The 20,077-nt window shown below is 45.3% G+C and overlaps 1 protein-coding gene across 2 annotated transcripts in view; it reads left to right on the top strand.

The window, feature by feature from the left end:
* Window positions 1–20,077, top strand: part of LOC144179640 (salivary peroxidase/catechol oxidase-like) — a 186,366-nt gene that overhangs the window by 27,376 nt on the left and 138,913 nt on the right. For both annotated transcript variants that reach the window (XM_077708070.1, XM_077708079.1), the window contains one exon: window positions 16,031–16,285. In XM_077708070.1, coding sequence (XP_077564196.1) covers window positions 16,031–16,285 — 255 coding nt within the window. The remainder of the gene's footprint in view (window positions 1–16,030; window positions 16,286–20,077) is intronic.

The raw sequence follows: 20,077 nt of genomic DNA, 5'->3' as shown, positions 1-20,077 counted from the left end.
TTCTAGGAATTTGTATGCGCAGTTGTAAGCGCACCGTAACAAACCCAGAAAACGAAATTCACCGCCATGGCGGCTGCGTACGCGTGAAGCACGACGGCGTAAACTAGTCCCATCCTCAGTCTTACCCTTTGGATAAGTTTTCGCTGTGCCGACATAAGGCAAAGGGTGCCCTGAAGCGTGCATTCGCACACGACTGACGACGAAACTAATAAAGTCCTGAATATTTGTCGTCGGCATTACTCGCTTTCATAGCGTAGAAATCTCAGAAGCTTCACGAACTTTTGATAGGATCGGGCAATAATAAGGCATACATACGGAGTGCTCAATAATTTCATAGCCGGGTCATCACGAATGCTAGTTGAAATGAAAACCGTCATATGCCTATCTAGAATGGGTATGGCGCAATGCAACCCCCGTTTGTGCAAACTACTTCTGTCACTAAGCCCGCATTCGTCCTTCAAGCTGGCTCGATCGGCACAGTCGGTGTTCCGGACGTCGGATACGGACGTCGCGTGCCCCTCCAGCACTTTTGCGGAACTAACTGCGCTCAAAAACAAAAGCTTAGTTTTACACATGGTGCCTGCAGATCAGGATTAGAAACAATTTTTTCTTATTCTCACTTTTTACATAGCACCACATCTCAGTTATTTAGCAATCTGAACATTCGGACGCGTTTCTAGACCTAGAAGGCCGGTGTGGTAGGTGCAGCCGTATCCTTAATATTTAGAAGGAGTAAAGCTGAGAATAATGCCCCCATTTACGACACAGCTTTCTTAGCATAGTTCACCTGTAGTTTGTAGCAAGCATCGAGTCAGCGTGATGCTTCAATTACAGAACGTAGTTTTGGTAATTGGCTAACTAACCGATTAAAGTTTTGATTAGTTCTTTCATTTCCGGCAAACCTTGCATTTGCAAGATGACTTGCAGTTTTCGTTCCAATATACCTACAAGCATCGGAGTAAGCGTGATACTGCATATACAGAAACTTGGATTTAAAATTCGTTCATGAATAATTAAGTATGCTAAATATTTGATTGGTTCTGTAATGGGCAGAATTATTTAGTTATATTTCAAATAGTTATATTTGATAAATAACTACGCGATAGTTAATAATATATACCATTTGTTTCAGTGCTTGATTGATTGATTGATTGATTGATTGATTGATTGATTGATTGATTGATTGATTGATTGATTGATTGATTGATTGATTGATTGATTGATTGATTGATTGATTGATTGATTGATTGATTGTAGGGCTTAACGCGCCGACGCAACGCAGGCGATGAGGCGCGTCAGAGTGGAGGGCTCCGGATTAATTTTGACCACCTGGGCATCTTTAACGTGCGCCGAAATCTCGTACGCAGAGGCGTTTTTCTTCGCCCCCATCAAAAAAGCGGCCGCGGTGGAAGAAAATCCCTGTTTTCCGTTTAACAGGCTACATATGTTCATATGTTTCATCATTTTGGACGTACTTTCTACAAAGACCTCTCTCCTCAAACAGCCGTTTCTGACTTGAAAAAGAAAATTCCTCCTCTGAAAGTCACCAAAAAAATTTCCTTTTCTGACATCGGACTTCTCCGCACGGGGCACTACTAACGACGTTTCCGATTCCATTTTCTCCGTGCAGTTATTCCTTTCTTCCGCTTTTGCTTCCACTTCTGATTTAAGGTTGTTTTTACTCCTAGACTGCTATGTCCATAATTTAAAGTCTGCATCTAGTATTTTTTGCCACTACGTATCCGCGCTGTTTGTGTGCAGGTACCTTAACAGCCTAACAGTCTACTAACAATGTTGGGTAGCTATTAACTTCTACCACTATATCTAACTCTAGGCTTTACATGTTTCTAAGGGCGTCCAGCGCATATTCCCCTATACTGCTTCGCTCGGAGTTCTTCCATGACTGCCAAAGACAAACGGCCTACCCTTTTTTTTCATTTACTTCCCCGCGTCGTAGGATCTCTCATTTCAAGCATTGTGCTCCGTTTGCAAACATGAGCCCCAAACAAATTACGCCTTTCGAAAGTCCTTGCGCTACGTTGTATTTGGCTACCCCCGAGCTCTCTGTTACATTAGAGGGAGGTTCTCGTTTATTTTATTTTAATTTCTTAATTGTGAGTTTTATCTACTGTTTCCGTTGTCTTATTCACATTCTTGAATATTTGTAAGTATTCAATGTCGGCATGCTGTTGTGCGGAATTGGCACTGCTTCACTTGTACAGTCGTGGTCAACTGTTATTGCAAAATTCTCTATTGCATGCATCAAACTGAGGCCGTTGCCTTTTTTTTCCAGAAATATTTGGGAACAGCCGCATATCTCTGGTTATCAACCAAAAGAACACGGTCATCAGCGCACACCCGTTTCCCTTCTCCCCGGGAGTAAAATTGGGTTACCTAAGGCGCTAACTCAGCCAAGCACCGAGAGGCACAAAAATACGAACGTATAAAACACTCATCCGGCCGACACTCGTTTAGGCATGCACCATGTAGAGCACTTACCGACAAGAGTTATATTGCCAAAATTGAAGGTGTTCAAAAGAAAATCATCCTATTTATCCATCGCCGGCCTGACCGTACGTGTTCAACATCCACGGTCCTCGTATCTCTAAACTAACCACTTTATCTGGCCGTCGCAACATGGAATCCTTAAACCTTTTTTCATCGCATCATTCACAGTTCATATCGCCTGTCTTCTAACAAATATGTGATTTATGCCAACTTCACTCAGATCAGAAGCAATCGTGCTCTTAATGGGGACTCACCTGATTAGATTCCTATGGGAATTATTTCATGACCCACGGGCTAAAAAAGCCTCGCGCACCGATACGAAAGGTTCTACAAATTCTTAGAAATTTTTGTAATGGCCGAGTTTGCTTCTTTTGGAAATAAACCACTACTTTACTGAGATAAAAAATAAACCAGAAACGTATTCTGGTTTATCGAGCTTTCACTAGATGGCGCTAACAGCCTAGCAGGCGAGAGATTTGTTTTATTATTTATAAGCAAGCTAGGCCGTCCTGAACGTTGATATGTGTTTGTAATGCTTTTAGTGTTGGTGCACGATAGTTTTTTTTTTAAGTACAGCCGGCAACAGGCTTGTCTACAACGCTCGAGCGGCGTGTTCCGGACTGCGCGGGAGCCACCTAGTGATAACGCCTGGTTTGAGATAAGGAGAATGTGAGAATCCGCGGCCCGTATCAGCGCGATGGCTGTGTCCCTCATCGCTGTGCCCGTCTCCATGGCTTTCACACCTTCTTTAGCCCTAATAAGTGCTGCATGCCTGCGCTGCCGAGCCAGGAAACAAAAGCGGAGATTACCCGCCTTCGCGCGCACTGTGCGAGTTTTTCGTCTGATTTAGCTTTGGCGCACAGCTGTTCATTGCGTTATCGTTCTGTCAGTGGCTGCATAGGCACCGCGTGCCCCAGTATACCGTTCCTGTGCTCGGCTTTGCACGTAACTGCTGACGGGCTAACGCTACAATGCTTAATGCATTGTGCAAGCGACCACGGACCGATATCTAGTCACTCTAAATCACCGGCAGCGATGCGTTTTCGGCGATAGTTGTTCGTTTTCTTGTATACAGAAAAAAACTCCTGTATAAATTGTGTGGGGCGCCGCGAAAATTAAGCGTTGCACGCAGTTAAACGCAGCCAACGCAATACTACCATTCCCTTATCTCCAATATTGTTTCCCGGCCCGGCAGAGCACGCAGCGCTTCTCACGGCGAAAGAAGGTACCAAAGCCAAGTCGACGGGCACAGTGACAATGAAAACAGCCATCGCGCTGATGCGCGTCGCACATGCTCACATTCTACCGGTCTCAAACCAGGTGTTATTACTAGACCTATCGCGCGCAGTCCGGAGCACGCCACTGACGCGTTATAGACAAGCGTTTTGCCCACTGTAAGGCGTGTCATGAAGTAGCAACTCCGATAAGAATGTTAGCAGGTGAGCCCCCTTAATGTTTCCCTGTATCATCAGGGACATGTTTAAATATAGATTCTTTCCGCGAACAACTGAGCATTGTAATCAGTTGTCTGGCCACGTGCGCTCCCTTGACTCGTGTGCATTTTTTAGTAAAATTCAAACGTTGTATACCATCTAAATGTACAATATCGTTTTTTTTTTCTTTTTATTGTACGAGTGTACTTTTGTGTGTGTGATTGTGATTCTCACTGTGATTCCTTACTTTGGCGTTAGAAATGCGTACTTCCTTCTATGTTGCTGCTCCAATGTCGTGTTGTATCATTACCTTGCTTAATTTTTGCAACTGTCTTCTATAGATTGGATTGATTGTAGGGTTCAACGCGCCGACGCAATCCAGGCAATGCGGCGCGCCGTAGTGGAGGGCTCCGGATTAATTTCAACCACCTGGGGATGTTTAACGTGCGCCGAAATCTCGAACACACGGGTGGTTTTGATTTCGCTTCCACCAGAAAAGGGGCTGCCGCGGCCGGGAATCGAACCCGCATTCCCGTGCTCAGCAGCCCAGCGCCTTAGCCACTGATCCACCATGGCGGTTTCAAAGGTCTTCCACTCCTTCAATGTATATTGTGATCTTTGCGTCGTGTATCCCACTCCTACTATAGCCCCAACAGGGGCTGCAGTATGTTCAAATAAAAATAAAAATAACTGAAATAATCAGCGACAAGTCTGCCTCACTGGTTTTGAGCACACCGTAACGTAAGCTGATTTTCTCTACGATCATCCCAATGTCCTGCCATGCAATACATCAGTTGCCGTTAAGTCAAAGAGCATCAGTGTTTCAATTCTCTATGGATGTTTGCCTACTCCGTGTCCGTGCGTCTCTCTTCATTGTTCTCAGTATGCTATTCTTGGTCATATTCACTTGTGCCGTTTCAATATACAGAAACTACACACACTGCACATTATGGTCTATCCACAGCCATTGCAGTTCCTGCGCGCTTTTAACCCAGACATTTTATCCTCCAAGTGCACTTCGCGGCTGATATCCATTCTGTAGTTCCTGAGAATTGCATTTTTTCCGTCAATTCTCTGATTTCGACTTTGATTTTCTTACATTGAGGACAAATACACGACTGAACGTTTTTACATATTTCAACATCCTGCAGGCCCTTCAGCGCCCAAGCAGGAGTGGTTACAATGAATTCAAATTTCCAAGTGAAGGATAACGTAGGTATTTAACAGGAAAGAGAAAAGAAAAGAATACACATGTACAGAATCATGACTATACAGTGTCAACGTTTAGGCGACAAAAATAAATTGTATGAGCGCTAAATATGAAAGTTTTTCTCCTTATCACGCGTTAAAATTCTAGATAGCAATGGCTCTAACAAAGCGCTCACCAGATATGCCGTTGAGGGCGTCCGCCGGTAGTTTGTTCCGCTGTGCGATGGCTGGTGAAAATAAAGAGTACTTGTGTGTGTTTATGTTTCTATTAGGTTGCCTGATAGTCTTGTTATGATTTGTGCCCGAAGAATGCCTGAAGGCAGCTTGGAGGTAGTTAGTTCGGGGTATTTTATAATGGTCGTGGAACAGAAAATAGATACACTTTATTCTGGATATTATTAAGCTGTCTGAAAGAGTTTGGAGGTCTGCCCCATTTCGTAGATCAGAAATACTGGTAAACAACGAAGGAAAGTTTGACATCCACCTTGACCTTGAAAGTTTGACTTAGTCCACCTTGGGGATTTCCCCTAAATCTGGTCGATTACTGGTAAACCAGGAGTACTGCCAAGGAAACTTTGCCATCCACCTCAATGCAGCCATACGGCTGCAAAGGAAATGAAGAAAAATTCGTCTTGGTCCCGGATTCGAACCTGAGACCATGCTTAACCGGAGCAGTCGCTCTGCCAACTGAGCTAACCAGGAGGCTAGTCGTTTGTAGTGCGAGAGCGAATGGATCAACAACTCGAAATGATGGACAGATGTTTATCGACCATATTTAGGGGAAATCCTCAAGGTGGAGCAAGTTTCTGCGAAGGACAGTTTGATATCCGCCTCAATGCAGCCATATGTATATATTTCCTGCAAAGGAAAAATATACAGCTTTCTCAGAAATTTCGCAGTTGAAGAAAAATGCGTCCTGGTCCAGGATTCGAACCCGGGACCACCGCTTAACCGGAGCAGTCACTCTACCAACTGAGCTAACCAAGAGGCTAGTCGTGTGTAGCACGAGACCGAATTGAGAGCTGTATATTTTTCCTTTGAGCGGTATCGCTGCATTGAGGTGGATGACAAACTTTCCTTTGCAGAAACCACTCCACCTTGGGGATTTCCCGTAAATCTTCTCAATTAACCGGGAGTAGTTGGAGAAGACAAAACGCAAAGCGAAGTTCAGTACCTGTTCAACTTTGGATAATAAATATCTTTGGTGGGGGTTCCATATTATGTCCGCTTTCTCTAGGGTTGGCTTAATCAAAAATTTATAGGCGTTAAGTTTAACGATTAAGCGTACCTGGCGTAGGCGCCTTGTTAAGAAGTTTGTCTTACCTAGAGCTTTATTACGTATGTTGTCAATATGGCTTTCTCAGTATAAATTACCAGAAAAAGTGACACCTAAATATTGAAAAAATGACACCTTGACCTGTCTTACGTTGACCACCTCAGTATCCTCAATTATATATTAGAAATTTAAAGGAGTTTTCTTATTGGTGAAACTGATGATGAACGTTTCAGTTTTGTTTAGTTTCATACCCCAGTTTTGCACTATTCCTGAATAGAAGTTAATGATCTGCAAGTTTAATCTGATTTGCTGTGTCGTTAACTACTGCATACATCACACAATCACCTGACAACAGTCTAGCTGTATACATGAGTCAACGGAGAGTTGGGTGTCGTTGATATTGCTGCGGGCGTAACAAATTGGGAAGGCATTATTTACAAGATCTGCGACAGGCCAATCGTGAAGGGGCAACCGAGGCCGGTCAGCGGTCAGCCGGCAGTACGCATGTCCTTCTTCTTCCTCTTCCCCCTCGAAGACGCAATTCACTGTTCCCCCGTACATACGATATACGGGTGATTGGCCTATCACCATTGTTTGGGGCTCGTACCGTAGCAGTTTTCCCCCTCGGCAGACGAAGCGCACCGAGCGAACTAAGTAGTACGGCTGTGACAGCGCTTGAGAGGGGCTACATGCACGACTTGGGTCTTGCGAGATTGACGCTCATCGGCAGTAACTTTTGGGATAACATAGTTGACGTCACTGAGGTGGGATAGCACAATAAATGAACCGTAGTACGGCGGCAAAAATTTGTGATACCTTCCTCGCTAGGGAACCCGCGTCCACAACCAAACGTGTTCGCCCGGGTTGTGAGTGACTGAGGGGTGACACTGATAGTAGAGGGTTTTGGTTTGTACCTGGGAGCTCAGAGTGCGGTGTCGAGCCAGTCATCGGCCTCTTCGGCAAGGCATAGGGCCTTAGCGAGCGAAAAATCTTGATGCGAAGAGAAAGGAAGGATGATGTCGAAGAAGCATGGCGGAAGACGAACGTAGAGAAGGAAAAAGGGAGAATAACCGGTTACCTCGTGCTTGGCGTATTGTACGATAGGTCACAAAAGGTAGCACTGTGTCCCAATTACTCCGATCTGATGCAAAGGAGATGGACAGCATTATGGTGAGAGTACAATTTATACGCTCCGTGAGTCCATTGATTTGAGAGTGATAAGGCGTCGGGTGTCTATACTGGGTGCCACGATGACGAAGAAGCTTTTCCGCGACGTCAGCCGTAAACTGGCGACCACGGTCACTGAGAACAACTCGCGGAGCGCAGTGTCGAAGAATAACATGATGCAGCAGGAAGGATGCCACATCCACGGCTGTTACAGTACAAAGTGGCGCTGTCTCGGTGTACCGGGTCACAAAATCGGCGCATAATGCAATGGTGGCCTGCCTTTGACTTTGAAAGGGTGTCTACCAAATCAATGCCCACTTTGTCGAAAGGCGACGTCGGAGGATTCAGAGGCTGGACGGGTACTGTAGCTGGCCACATACAGCTGGCCACATACTGCTGCGCTGTCTTCTTCATGCGAGGGCAATAATAACGTTGCCGAAGCCGATGGAGCGTGCGAGAGAGCCCAAGGTGACCTGACATTACAACCTGACATTCCACGTAGAATAAAATGCCGGAGCGTTGCGAGGACGACACGAAGTAGACGTGCACCATCTACAGTGTATGTCTTCTTGAACAGAACGTGATCACGAACGACAAAAGGAGGTAAAGACGTTGCCTCTGCTGCCGCAAAGAACCTGATCAGTGCTGGATCTTTTTTCTGTTCTTCTTAAAACCGTGACACATCTCGGAAGTCGGATGAGTCGTCAATGTTGTAATCGTCGTTTGAAGTCACCGGAAAAGGCAACCGAGACAAGCAATCCGCATCACCATGGCGGCGTTTATTCTTGTACGAGACATTAAATTATTCTTGCAAACGTAAGGCCCAACGAGAAAGCCGAACGGAAGGGTCGCGCAGGCCGACAAGCAAAACAGAGAATGTTGGTCTGTGACCAAGGTGAAGCGGCTTCCGAACAGATAGCAGCAGAACTTCTGAACCGCGAAAACAGCTGTAAGGCACTCCAGCTCACTTATTGTATACCTAATGCGTTCGGCTTTGGCCAGAGTGCGGCTGGCGTAAGCAACAACGTGATGTCCGCCATTATGTTGCTGGACAGGGAAAGCTCCAATCCCCACCCCACTAGCACCTGTATGGGGCTCAATGGGTGCCATGAGATCAAAGTGGCGCAAAATGGGGCATGAAGGTAACAAACATTTGAGCTGCTGGAAAGAAGATTCGCAGTCAGATGCCACGCAAAAGGGGTGTCCTTGCGAAGTAAGGAAGTCAGAGGGTTGTAGAACTACGCGAAGTCTCGAATGAGTAGTGGGAAATAGGAGCACAAGCCCAGGAAGCCCCTTAGCTCTTTCAGGGATCGTGGTGCAGGGAAATCGCGCACACCAGAGATTTTCTTGGGATCAGGTCTGGCTCCTTCCTTGTCGACGAGGAATCCGAGCAGGAGCGCCTGACGTTCTCCGAAATGGCATTTCTTTGAACTGAGCACCAAGCCCGCCTCCTGGATGGGGTCCAGAACGGTACACAGCCGTCTATTGAGCTCTTTGAATGTCCGTCCGTAAATGATGACGTCGCCCAGATAGCACATACATGATTCCCATTTCAAACCACGCAGAATGGTGCCCATGAAGCGTTCAAAGCTGGCGGACGCATTACGCAAGCTGAAAGGCATCACGTTGAATTCGAAAGGCCCATCCGGTGTCACGAACGCTGTCTTTTTTTTTTTGTATGAAGGGTGCACCTGAATCTTCCAATAGCCGGACCGGAGGTCGACTGAAGAGAAGTATGCTGTGGAATGCAAACAGTCGACGGCGTCGTCGATGCGTGGGAGAGGATACGCATCTTTCTTTGTGAGTGCGTTGAGCCGACGGTACTCCCCACAAAAGCGCCAAGAGCTATCGTTTTCCTCACGAGTATCACAGGGGCTGCCCACGGACTTCATGACTCTTGGATGACGCCCTTTTTCAGCATGTCTTGTGTTTGCTCATTTATTATCTGGTGCTCAGAAGGCGACACACAGTACGGCATTTGGCAAATCGGTGATATATTCTCGGTAATATTTCTATGTTCAACGCGTGATGTGTACCGTAACAATATAAATTTAAAATAAAATTGGGACAGGGACCCAACCATGCGGCACACCAGAAAATACATCCAGGGGCTTTGAGATTTGCTAATTTAAAGCAGCGTATTGTTTTCGGCCTTTTAATTAGTACTCAATCCATGACACAACTTTATCTTCAACTCCTATTGCCGATAGTTTTGTTATGAGATCCGCTGGGGAACGACATCATATGCTTTCAAGAAATCTAAAACGACTGCATCTAATTGTCCTCTTTCGTTATGTGATTGGCAATATTGTTAGAAAATTGGGCAAGTTACGTAACTGTTGACAGACCAGCCATAAACCATGTTGACGCTCGTAAAGCAGGGCATTAAATTATAAATGGGTCATAATTTCTTTCAAGATAATACGTTCACGCATTTAAAAGCATGTGCTTGTCAAAGAAATTGATTGGTAAATAATTATTGAAATCTTATTTTGAGCCTCATTTGTGGATCTTTATTATTTTGGCGCACCGCCAATCATCAGGAATTGTGGATGGTATTAATCGAGGTTGTGTAAATATTGTACAGGCATTTTGAAATCTACTCAGCGTATTTAAAGAGAAAGTTATTTTTTATGTAATCAGGGCCAGGACATTTTTTTGAAGTCTAGCTTGCGTAAAAGGCTGAGGACACCTTCCTCACTGACATTTCCTTCAAGAATACGGTTATTAACAGTATAAGGTTCTAAGACTACTTGTAAACAACAACGCGTTATTAAAAATGTTATTAAAATTTTCCGCTACAGTTACAGGATCCGCCACCGTAGCATCATCCTCATAATCATAATCATCGTCGATGTCGTCCTGTAACTGCTCAGGTCCACTGCAGGACGAAGGCCAATCCCATTGACGTCCAACCGCTGCTTTTTTGTGCTGCTCTAGTCCACAGTTTACCCACGAATGCCTTTATTTCATCCCTCCATCCGGTTAATGCCTTCCCCCTCTTCTAGACTCATCTCTTGGTGTCCAATCTGTTACCCCAATGGTCCACCGGTTGTCTGCTCGTCTCACTACATGGCCAGCCCAAGTCCATTTCTTTTTCTTTACTTTAACTATGATACCTTCTACTCTAGTTTGTTCTCTGATCCACGCAGCTCGTTTCCTGTCCCTGAGTGTTATTTCTAACATTATTCGTTCCGGGGCTCGTTGAGCCAACCTAAATGTGATCTCTAGTTGTTTAGTAGTGTTTCCAGTTTCAACTCCGTACGTCTCACCGGCAGTATGCAGATGTTTCTTTTGAGTAACAAAGGTAGCTCACTTTTCATTATCTGGGAGTGCTTTCCGAGTGCTTCCCAACCCGTACCTATTCTGGACCGGATTTCTCTCTCGGGGTTGGGGTTAGCACAAACCATCTGTCCAAGGTAGTTACATTCTTTCACTTCTTCAAGCGTTTCATTTCCTAAGCTGAAGAGGAAGTTTTTGGCATGATTATTCCTGAGCACGTTTGATTTATTCATATAAATTTTTAGCCGCATGGCTGCGCGTAGAGGGGCCTATATTGATTCTATCATTTCAATCCTAATGCGCAGTTAACACTCCAAACTGCGTTTTAGTGCTGGCCTATACTACTTCACTCCTGCCCATATTACGTGTCTGCAGCGCGAAATGTGATTTTTTTAATATTTGTAGCATTGCTTTGGTTAAAAAACGTCCTCTGGGACTGGAATGGAGCTGAGTGTGTTAGTAAAGGCTAGTTTGATCAAACTGAACAAGGTGTATTTTGTCTTCGTATGACCACGTCAAGGTCTCTCTCAAGATATTGGTGTTGGTTATGATAGTATTTAGCGTCAGGTGAGGTTGTAAACTGGGCAAAAAATTCGCATACCGCGCTGCACAAATCTGCGCCCGTGATACGGGACGTATGTGTACTGCACGCACGGTCACCTTGTGCAGGCATTGAATGGCCATAGTTCCATGTAATTACTTGCTTTATTTCAACCGGTGGAGTATGATGAATGTGAAATCTGCAATAAAATGACGCAGGCCGCAAAAATTAGATTTCTTTATTTAGGCGTTCTTGTCCAAAATGCAGAAGAAATTTTTATTCATATAAGCGTTCTACGCCAATGCAGCAAGTTCCATTGTAAAGCCAATGAAGCTCATGCTGTGCAGTCTACATCGAATCGATGCACTTACGTCACGTGTAACGCAGGTCGTATTGTAACAAAAACGACATGCTATGAATGATGCATACAAGAAGTGTTTTATCGCCAGCAATAATTTCAGCAAATTCCAACCCTAAACACACAGATATCACACAAAGAACAGCACTGTTAACGGCGAAAATCAGCATGACAAGATCAGCCCTCACACAATGCGGAATAGTTCAGCCATCGGTATTTGTCAAGCCATGCCAGTTAAAATTTCTGCTTTGGTTTGATTATTTAATGCAGTTCTTCTCGTATTGCCTCTATCAAGACTCCGGGCAGACGTGAGAAGCTGGTGCTTTGTCACATCGTCGATCTAGTTTACATTTCGGCACAGCCCAAATGTTGAGCATGCTGTAATAAGCTTTCCCCTAGCCGTTCTAAAATAATCGCATTATTCTCTATCAAGTCTTCAATGCTTTATGCATAAATGCTCTATAGTCTGCCTGAAGGCGTGTACTATCCAGCAACTTTTCTGCGGCAGCCATTCCCTCCAGGTGTAGGTAATTCTCCTGGATAAGGTAGAGCAAGTCACTGCAAAGTTTACTATTCAATCTTTTTTTCAACTAGAAATTTAGCAAAAAAATATTAACGCAGAGACGGAAGTGCCTCACCATACTTTTAGATGCGACGCTGAGAGCATCTCTTGTCGGCGGCCCTGTCCTTCCTGCGTGCGTCCGTCGTCGTCATCGGCGTCGGCGTCCGCACTATCCTCCGCTCGCCCCCTCCCCTCTCCGATAGCGAACACTCTCTCGCGAGGGGCATTGGATTGGATTCTATTGGCTTGGCTTGGCTTGGCTTGACTTGGCTTGGCTTGGATTGGATTGGATTGGATTTGGATTTGGATTTGGATTTGGATTGGATTGGATTGGATTAAAGTGGATTGTGTTGGATTGTGTTGCGTCATAGCCGCGGCAGACGCAATGGCGCCGGCGCGTGCCCAGGTGAGAGCGAACACTCTCTCTCAACATCTGCGGGTGTGCGGCCCAGCGCGCTCTCACTCCACCGGTGGGCGGCGCTGCGCGCGGTGCTGCGCATGTGCAGTACTCTCTCTCTCCGCGGTCTCCTCCCCTTCGGGCGCGCTGCGCATATAACCGGTGTGCCGCTCTCCGGCGGCCTTTCGGTCGATGGTTGCTCTCCGCTTGCACTTGAACCCCCCTCAGCGTCGCATCACACCAGGGTTCCCGCGAGGGGAGGTGGGCGTAATTTTTTTCGGTTAGGCATGTCCTGTGAAAGTTGAACAAATCTTTTTGCGTTCAGAATTTTTCCGTGAGATCTCAGAAGGCGTTATGATGAATGCTTACTGTTTTGGTTTCAAACATTATTGAAAGGACATACTTTTCAGCGGACCCGTGCGCGGTCATTGTTCAGCCGAGCACAGAAAGCTGGTTTTAAAGCTAAACGATAATACAGCTTTATGGCGGATCTCGAATGTATAAGCCGCATAGAAATTTTGTAATTTTCGTTAGTTGCGCGGGAAATGGAATTATGTTCATAAGCTCCTTAGTCCATCACAAAACATGGAAATTGGGCAGTCTTGTACTGAGTACTGTACTGAGCCAACATGACCTTCGTACTGAGCCAGCGTGACCTTCGGTCGTGGTGCTATGCTCGAAACAAGTCAGCGTTTTTTCCCCGTGGTGCACCAAGAAAACATGCGTAATACCATACCCCCGGACACATAATGCTACAGACTACTACGTTTCAGCATGAAGCGTACAGTAATGGTTGAGTTAAAGCATTCCCTTGTTTGACGGCGACCGTGATGTTCAAATGAAGCATGGTTTCAGGCTACGACATGGTAGATTGGGTAAAAATTGCAAAGTTGTTTATTACTCGGTCATTTTGGCTAGTTAAGTAATGCTGACGATTGTTCACAATTTCCTTCATGCGACAGGAAACATTTTAGAATGTATAAGCAACAGTTATGGATCCAGGCAGAATCACATCAGCGCGCACACGTAAGGGGGAGTAGGCGGGGCGGCGGTGTGCTGCTGCACTTGAGAGGGTCTATTGTCTGTAGCCTGTTTATTTAATTACGACATTCGTTTGTCATGCCAGACCAATTGAGAATTAAATGAACGATACTCTTGCGCCCACAAAACTTCAAAGAAGGCCAGGAAGAGTTAAAGGAAAATTCTACCAGAAAGGCACGTTCGTTTCCTCGCCAGCCGTACGAAGGTCCTTCGCTAGCGCATGCTGCTATGATGATTTTAAAATTGTGTGTAGCAATCGATGCACGCGTCAGCATGAAACGTGGTAACAAAAGTACCAATAACGGCCACACCCTGCGACAGCGACTACCTTACATGGAGTTCCGTGCCTGTAAAAGCATGCAAACTACTACAACTGCAGCGAGAACAAACATATTTTAAACTCCTCCTGTACTGACACTAACGTTGTCCCGTTATATTCTAAGTAACCCTCTCCAATTTCGTGCATCATAAACTATTCAGGCGTTTACACGAGTTAAATTTACATTTTCCGTCATTCAAAGTTACCTATCCGCTTCATCGTGGGCGCTTCTTCCAATAAGCAATTCAAACGCAAATTTTGCATTCGAAACAAAACGAGATACAATGTTTTTGGCTCGCAGGTACAAAGGTACTGTGACATGGCGTAAGTAATAGGAAGTGCATATTTGAATATCAAAGAATCCATAATTTATCTACACCACACAGCTTAAGGCACAATACAACCTCCATCGTCAAAAGACATCAGTGATCATGCAAGGATAAATCAGTGGAAGAAAATGACTTACAATTCGAGGCCCCTTTTGTGGTTGGCACTACGAGCGTGGGCTTACAAAATCCAGGGGCGCTTTCGTCTTTGCGGCACATTGCCATTGTTTTGACTCAGGCCCCTGAATATACACTGCTCTGGGCAGCCACCGGCCAGGGAAAAGCGACCGGGGACGCAATGGAGAGTCTTTAGTTGCGACCGAGGTCAAACATGGCCATCAGGTCTTTGTTACTGTCGCGACCGCCCTCTACCGGTGGTAGGGCTGCTGACCGTAGTAGGGCTGCTGACCGGTGGTAGGGCTGCTGAACTGGCTCAGCGAGCCGCAGCGTGCCCTTTTTGTCGAACCTCTGTCCCCCAGTTTCCTATAGGTTAGAGGAAAATACCGCTGAACAAATCTGCCTAATCGCGGATATGAAACTTACTGTCTCCAACACCGCTCTCAGACGGGGCACGCAGTGCGTGCAAGCTGAGGCCATACAATTATCCCACACCAAGAACACCCTCTCGGGCTCAACAGAAACGCTAAAAAGGAAGAATGAAGAGGTGGCGCGCGTAAGAGAGGCATACTTTGCTGGGGGCCTCGCTCACAAAGGCCCCATCCTGCGCACGACATCCATCCAGCTAATCCACACGTTTCGTCCAATACCGTGACCCATCGCTTTCATGAGTTACTTTGCAGGAGCCTTGAATATCTGCAGCCACCGCTTGCACGTGGTTGTGCTTACACATACAAAGATGCCTGTTCCCTTGTGGGCCTTCATCGTACCAGTCCTTACCCATCAATGGCCCTCTTTTTTTCTGCCGCCAGTCAGTGCGGTGCACTCCTTGCTCCCACGGCCATACCCCGACGAGCCAATCAATGTCCTCTGCTGAGAAGGACTCAGCCGGCCAATTGTTTCTCGCGTGGTGACATGTCACACTCTAATCCGGGAAACCCTGACCCGCGCTGGCTGCCCTGGCTTTCTCCCACCAGGGTACGCTAGATTGAGAGGTCGGTGCTAGCCAGCTCACCCACCCACTGCTCGTACGTTGGGTGAGGATTCGGGGCAAAAGATGGGGTTTTCTGGCACTCCCACACCATGTCGTACAGGGTGCCAGGTTGGCGACAGTAATTACAGGTAGCGTAGTTGAGGGTGGCGTACATAGCTTAGAGGAGACTGCCGTGAGATAGGAATTGACATGGGAAGTTGTTGAGTGAAATCCTGTGTCGTGCCTCATTATTTCCCAATTTGTTCCCGCAGACTTCGCTATTGGTCATCTAGGTGAAATGTGATAAAAAAGGTCCGCGGAATCTCTTGTTACTGCCGCGATTAGTGGCACGCACCACTACTAAACCAGCCCTACCACTACTGCTTCTTGGGTTGTGTCACCAACGTTTCTGCCTACTTCTACCGCCTGCTAGCTGTTTCTAGTGCCTACTAGTAAAGCTTCTACTACTACTATGCTGCTACTAGGACAAGTGGTAACGTTTCCAACTTGCTTGAGTGCAGGCGGGGAGAGGCGCCGCGGGCCTGGCCGGGGCCGTGGACGCGGCCGGAATCAGCTCAGATTCCGGTTCCAAGACGCCCCGAGTGAGCAGCTGTCCAGCTCGGAATGTCAGACGGCGTCAGGGCAGCCGGGCACCTGCCAGGCCATGAGCCACTGTGTGTACCAGTTCAACGAAATTGATGGCATCGCGAAGTCCCGCTGCGGCGAAGGAAACCGTGTCTGCTGCCCTGTCACCACCCCTGCCAGCGACGCCCAGAGTAAGCAACGGTTCCTCTGTCTGTTCATGTTTGCTTTCTCTCTTCGCTAATCACGCTCGCTACGTTCTTGCCACGTGGTTAAGTTCCGTGAAGAGGGCAGGCATTTATTAGATTGCAAGTATGTTTGAATAAGGTGATAAGCGCGACAAATCCTATTATTTTTTTGTGTTTTGCCTTCATTTTCTCACTGCGATTATAATAAAACGGTCATGCGAAATGCCGGAAATTGGTATGATTACTTCCTGAGTAGAACACGAATATTTAATACTTGCCAAGCACGTTACAGCGCCCGAAGGTGCAAGTTGCTATGCCTTATAATTTGTAACGTTGTCAAAGGGGGAAAAAATCCTCCCTTGTGTTCTTTTGCCCAAAAACTCGAGATATGTTCTCAAGCTATGCTTCAAGTTATTCGCATCCTCGTTTTCGACAACCGTTGCCCGCCAAATAGGCACGATTGAGCACGAAAGTTTGGAGGGAACTCTTTCAGTTCTCAAAGTTCGTTTCTACGCACGCTGAAAAACCTTCCGTTACGCCTTTGAACGTCATCCCTTGTGGTGGGACGAATCATTTAAGAAATAAACGAGGGGTATTGCCTATACGCAAATGGCAAATACCATTCGCTAATAACATGTCCGCTGATGTGTGTTTTTTATTGGGAAAGTTTTCACTGCAGCATAAACCTCCCCCAAATCAGCAAAAATATTCTGAACTTCATGTACTGCAGCAAACTAGAAAGCAAATTTAGTACAAATATGTGTTGCAGTAAATTTAAGAGAGGGATTTTGCGTATAAATTTAGAACTGCTAAGCCCTAGACAATTTTTATGTTAGTTTGTGCTTTTTGGTAAGTTTTTGAAGGCTCGATAACGACAAAAATATCAACTAACATAGTCGCAGGTGGTGTCCTCATGTTTGGCTTCGTCATTTAACTTGCCAAAAAGTTCTTTGTAAAATTTTCAAAAGCCTGTTTGTGCATCCAAGCGACGACTGGCGGAAGGAGCATTTTGCGTCATCTTTAACGTGAACTGATTTTTGCATATTTTTTGTTCACTGCATTATTTTATAGTTTATTGTTTTAAATATACGATATAAAGAATAGTATAGTATTATGAACCATTTTTTATTTTTATTTAGTGCGAAAATTCGGTAATTTCTAAATGAAACCCATTCGCCTTCTCCTGCTACACTAGCAAACAGATAGGTGATGTAAAGGCCTGCCTAAACGGCCGCATGAACATCTGCCGGATATTGAGTTGTGAATCCTTTGAACAATCGTTACAAGATCCCTGTCCGCTGGCACGTCGTTCCGCCGGGATGTGTGAATGTTGGGGCACCACCACACTTGTGAAAAGAACAACCCTTCCAATCGTGGTATCTCTACGAAGAAAATGGTAGGGTATGGAGGATTCCGTGGGCTATCAACTTTTTAGTTGAACGAAGTTATTGAACGAAATTTTTTCACTACTGTGTGTATGCAGATACTTTCAGATGAAGCTGTTCATTAAATGCCGACAAAACAGCAGAACAGTCAGCATGCATTCTGGGAAATGTCGTACATGGTACAAAGTGTTTAATATGTTCTCGTCAGGTTGGTTGATACATCGAAAAAAGGTGCGCCTGCACAACAGGCTAGAAACGTACTCACACAGAGGGTCAATGGTAAAAGTGCTAGTTCAATTCATTTTTTATGTACGACATCCGTAACTCACCTCCTTAATCGTGGAAAATATTACTAGTACAGGAATGTCGGACTACTAAATAATCATCATCATCACCAGCCTATCTATGCCCCCTGCAGGGCAAAGGCCTCTACCATTAACCTCCAATTATACCGGTCCTGTGCTAACTGCTACCAATTTATCCCGGCAAACTTCTTAATTTCATCTGCCCATCTAACTTTCTGGCGCCCCCTGCCACCCTTGCCTTCTCTAGGGATCCACTCTATTACCCTTAATGACCAACGATTATCTTGCCTTCGCATTACATGCCCTTCCCACGTCCATTTCTTGTTCTTAATTTCTACTAATATGTCCTTAACACGCGTTTGTTCCCTGACCCGCTCCGCTCTCGTCTTGTCCCTTCATGTTACACCTATCATCGTCCGTTCCATTGCACGCTGAGTAGTCCTCAATCTAAGTTGAACCCTCTTAGTGAGCCTCCAAGTTTCTGTCCCGTAGGTGAGTACCGGTAAGACGCAGCTGTCATGCACTTTTTTCTTCGGGGACAAATAAATAAATAAATGAAATATTATAAATTAAAAATACAAAAATGCGTTGCATAGAGGCTGCTGTGTCATATTCGAGGTGTGACATTTAAACCATTAAAGGGGATTATTTTTGTGGCTCATAAAGAATAAAGACTCCCTGATTATATGAAATGCCTACGCTATTTTATTCGTATGCGGGTAATTCCACTTTTAAAACAACACAACCCGGTAAATGCGGCAATAAACTGCAAGCGTTCATATGAAGGGAAGTTCGTAGCAACATGTTGGCTGGGTTGGCTTTGAACGAGCCATAGTCCCTTCGGGCCCTGGAGTTGCGCCATAGGCTCACTCTAAAGATGGGGGCAAGTAGGTTCAATCGTAAAATACTAATCTCAACCACCCCCATGGGCAAATAGTTTATTCAATGCGAAGGACTCGTGTGGGCTCAACGAGAAAACCGGCCCTCTTCCCGCCTGGAACACTTGATGTTTTAAGCAGAGGTTGCGCGAAGAGCAGTACGGTTACTATTTTCTTTTTTTTCTTTTTTACTCAGTTCTGTACATGCCCTAACGTTGAATGAAGACACGTGATGTGCGCTTAGCTGAAGTTCCTCAATATTTAACTTTGTTCTTTTTTTTCTTTCCCTTTTTCTTTTTCTTTTTCTTTTCTTTCTGTGTTTGGTATTTGCTCTAACCTTTTTTGACCGCACCACATGTGCGCTTCGTGGGTTCCCGAAATATTCTTTTCTTTTACTGAACCTACTGAAAACAGAGAGAGGACTGGGCCGAGAAAAAAAAACACCAGAGCTCTGCTTCTTCGCCGTGCCGCCTTTGCACTGTTTTCAGTATGTTGAATTCCCACTGACTAGCGCAACATCGTACCCTAGTTTATTTGCTGCTCTTTGGTTTTTCCGTTTTTGTGCCCCTGTGTTTTGTATGTGCTCTAAATGTTTATTTTTTTTTTATTGCGGAAGTTTGCTAATCAGCATAAGGGTCTAAATGTTTATGCCAACATATTTTGTGAAAACACCTATCTACACCTATCTGAGAAATTATCGCTGCTCTAGGGTATTCGCCACACAAGTGCACGCAATACTTTGGCTTTCCCGCATTCATGTTCTACATTTATGTGTTAAAGAAATGTTTCGTGTCTCACATTCGCCGCATACGCAAACGGTAATATTAGAAGGCTCATAGTTTTATATAAGTACGCCTATATTGCACCTAAGAATGTTTTGCCGTCTTTGTAAAACCGTTAAAATTAATGAACCCGACTATAAGTGGGCTTGGTGTACAGCCCTTCATATGGATTCAAGAAGTCTTACGAAGGTACTTATTAAAAGACGCTATGGCCATAGTAAATTGAGATCAGACTTCTCTTACTGCCATGAAATGTCTTCTTGGCAACGCATTAAAAAAGACAAGCTGGATTTTGAAAGAGGTCTGGTGCACAAGGATTTCCCAACCATTTCCATCTTCCATCTCGAAGCAACGGGTCTGCTTCCCTCAGTAGAAAATGCCGCCGACGCCCATTGGAAACATGGGAGTTAGGTTATGGTATTTAAATGGAGGCCTCGACTCTCCAAAA

The sequence above is a fragment of the Haemaphysalis longicornis genome, unplaced genomic scaffold (assembly GCF_048455015.1).
Source record: "Haemaphysalis longicornis isolate Haplotype H1 unplaced genomic scaffold, Haemaphysalis longicornis Haplotype H1 scaffold_1, whole genome shotgun sequence".
Lineage (NCBI taxonomy): Eukaryota > Metazoa > Arthropoda > Arachnida > Ixodida > Ixodidae > Haemaphysalis > Haemaphysalis longicornis.
The sequence above is the reverse complement of the archived record's forward strand: the minus strand, read 5'-3'. Positions and strand labels throughout refer to the sequence as shown.